The sequence below is a fragment of the Lipotes vexillifer genome, unplaced genomic scaffold (genome assembly GCF_000442215.2).
Source record: "Lipotes vexillifer unplaced genomic scaffold, Lipotes_vexillifer_v1.1 scaffold1842, whole genome shotgun sequence".
NCBI classification, from domain to species: domain Eukaryota; kingdom Metazoa; phylum Chordata; class Mammalia; order Artiodactyla; family Lipotidae; genus Lipotes; species Lipotes vexillifer.
The window spans coordinates 207,803-210,499 of NW_006777470.1; the positions used below are offsets into that span (position 1 = coordinate 207,803).

General features: G+C 64.4%; 1 protein-coding gene across 1 annotated transcript; it reads right to left on the reverse strand.

Annotated features, from left to right (window-relative positions):
• Positions 1-184: 184 nt before the first annotated feature.
• On the reverse strand, positions 185-1,933 carry HMX2 (H6 family homeobox 2). The gene is made up of 2 exons (XM_007451109.1): positions 1,666-1,933; positions 185-741 (listed from the first exon to the last, which is right to left on the reverse strand). The coding sequence occupies exons 1-2, from the start codon at positions 1,931-1,933 to the stop codon at positions 185-187; spliced, it is 825 nt and encodes a 274-aa protein (XP_007451171.1).
• Between the last annotated feature and the right edge of the window lie 764 nt (positions 1,934-2,697).

Sequence of the window (2,697 nt, forward strand, 5' to 3'; positions counted from 1 at the left end):
GAATGCCGATAAATACCAGAAACAATCAAAACAAAAAGTAGGGCAGAGGCCATAAATAAGAGGTAACGAATACACATGGTGTATCTCGTAATATTTCTGGAAACGCGCAGCCCTGCTCCGGAGTGGGGGCAGCCCGCGCCAGGCTGGCGGGGAGCGGGCGGGCGGCGCGGGGCCGGCGGGCCGCTCAGTAGTCGAGCTTGCTGTAGAGGTTGTAGAGAGGTAAGGCCGAGAGGTTGCTGCCCGGGTAGTAGAGCGGCGCGGGGAAGGCGAGCGAGCGCGGCACCGGCACGCGCAGCAGCGAGCTGTCCCGGAACACCAGCGGCATTCCCACCAGAGTCTGCGCCGACGCGTGCGCCATGTTGGCCGCCTCCAGCTCCGCGGAGAGCTGCCGCTTCCACTTGTTGCGGCGGTTCTGGAACCAAGTCTTGACCTGGGTCTCGGTGAGCTGCAGGCTGGAGGCAAGGCAGGCGCGCTCCGAGCTGCTCAGGTAGCGCTTCATGTCGAAGGTGGACTCGAGCTGGTACACCTGGCTGCGCGAGAAGACCGTGCGCGTCTTCTTCTTGGCCGCGCCCGCCTGCCTCTCGGCGCCGCCGCCGTCCCGCGGCCGCTCGGGCCCCGGCGACGGCGAGCCCGCGGGTAAGAGCCTCTCTTTCTCTTCCTTAAAGTCTGGGTGCGAAGAAGAAAGGAAAGGCGTGCGCTCCGAGCTCGCCGGCCCCGCGCCTCCGCTGCCCTTGGGGGTACCTGGGGAGTGAGAACAAAGAGGAAGGCCATGGAGTTGGGAAGCCTCAAAGGCCCCCAGCTCTCGCCGGAACCAGGGAGTTGTCAGGCGCCTGCAGCCTTGGTGCCATCTTCCTTGGTCCCACCCCCATCCTCTTCTCTCCCTCTCGCTGAAACCCAAAGCCCGGCACCCAGCTTTGGAAAAGCAACAGGACAGGGATCCAGCTACTTCGAGCCTGGGGTCTCTGTGCTCCCAGCTTCGTGAAAGGACGTGTGGCAACAGTGGGAGGAGATCTGGAGGGGGGACATTAGCATCATTTTAAAAGATGATTTTGCCTTGTAACAACTGAACTGGAAGCGTTCCCTGAGCTTTATAGTGTGGCATCATTTCACAGGCCGTTTGTTCTGAAATCACGCTAAGGACTAACGCGGGGCTCCCCTTGGTCAGATGTTGTAAAGAGGAACCATCTACGAAAGGCACCATTGTCAATCATCTTGGAGTGCGAGGAGGAGGAGGAGGAGGGAGAGAGAGAGAGAGAGAGAGAGAGAGAGAAGAAAAAGACGCTGAAAGAGATTGCGGTGGAGACGGACCGACCGCTCAGATCCGACTTCCAGACCTCGTGTGCAGAAAGTATACGATGTGCAAAGGGGATATTGAGGGCACAGCCATGCGTGCGGCAGGCCCTGTGCCCGACCCACTATGGTACACTCTCCCTCCAACCCAACCTTCCCCAAAACCGCGCCGCGCCACATCTGTGCTCCCGGTTTCCTCCCGAGCGCCCGCCGGGCCGAGGAGTCGGCACAGAGCGCGCGTCTCCTCCCCTCGGCGCCGGACCCCGCGCGGCCGCGACTCTGGCCAGGCTAAGGCGGGAGCGACGCGAGAGCCCCCGCACAGCTTCCCTCCCCTAGAGCTTGCTCGCTGCTGACCCGGGGGCGTGCGATCCTTACCCAGGCAAGGAAAGGGGATGGGGGGGTGGTGCTTGGGGCCGGGCTCCTTGGGGCTGTGCGGGTCTGGGCAGAAGCAGGCGGGTGCCTTCCAGCCGTCGTCCGGCTCCTCCTCCTCCGAGGACACGGACAGGCTGCGCTTCCTGGCCGGCCAGCCGGCGGGCTCCCGTGGCGCCTCCGAGGGGCCCCCGCCCAGGATGGACTGAATGGTGAAGCTGGAGACGCCGCCGGCCGCCGGACACCTCTTGCCCGCATCTTCCTTGCTTCCCATCCTGGGTTCATAAGAAATCGGAGGAAACCAAGAACTCCCTTTAGAGATGATCTGGGTGGAAGGTGGTGCAGGCAGGCAGGCAGGCAGGCAGGCAGGCGGAGGGGGGTTGGGAGACTCCTGGCCTGTAACCCTGAGAAGGGCGAGGAGCAGGGGAGACAAATGCCCTGGGCTGATCAGTGAGGAGCCCCCTGCAAAACCCCCTTCACCTCTTGGCTCTCAGCTGGACACGCGGGCACCGGACGGCTGCGCTGGGGTCCGTGCTCGCCCGGCTTTAGGTGCGGCCGCCCAGCCCCGGCGCGAATGCCCCTTCCTTGCCCGCCAGCTCGCCGGGTCCCCGGCGGCGCAGAGGTGGCGCGGCCTCATTTGCATAGAGGTTACTCAGACGCGGCCAATCGCAGCGCCGCCGAGCGGCCCCGGAAAATTTCAAAAAAGCCCAGGCCCCGCACGCAGCGCCTGTGCTCCCCGGAGCGCGCAAAGAGCCGGGCGGGCATCTGCTGAGTCCAGCCAACCTGGACCGAAAGCAACATAGATTCCAGCCCAAGTTCCTACCCTGTGTGGCGACACTGATCGCTCGGACCCCTGCCCTCTCGAGAGGTAGGGGCAGTTCGGGGCTCAGCTGGAGTGACCCGACGCCTCCCATAGGCGACGTGTCCTCGCACCCTCAGAGGGGCTCACAGGCTGTTCCACGCCCCTCCCCAAACTCACTCCTTCTCGCCCGGGCAGGCCAGCAGGGCTGGCACCCCGCAGACCGCTGCGCCCGGCGC

Excerpts from the sequence above, each read along its gene's own strand:
- HMX2 (XM_007451109.1), bottom strand. The coding sequence starts at position 1,933 with ATGGGAAGCAAGGAAGATGCGGGCAAGAGGTGTCCGGCGGCCGGCGGC. Across the intron at positions 742-1,665 it reads CATCCCCTTTCCTTGCCTGG|GTACCCCCAAGGGCAGCGGA; the intron begins GTAAGGATCGCA and ends CTCACTCCCCAG.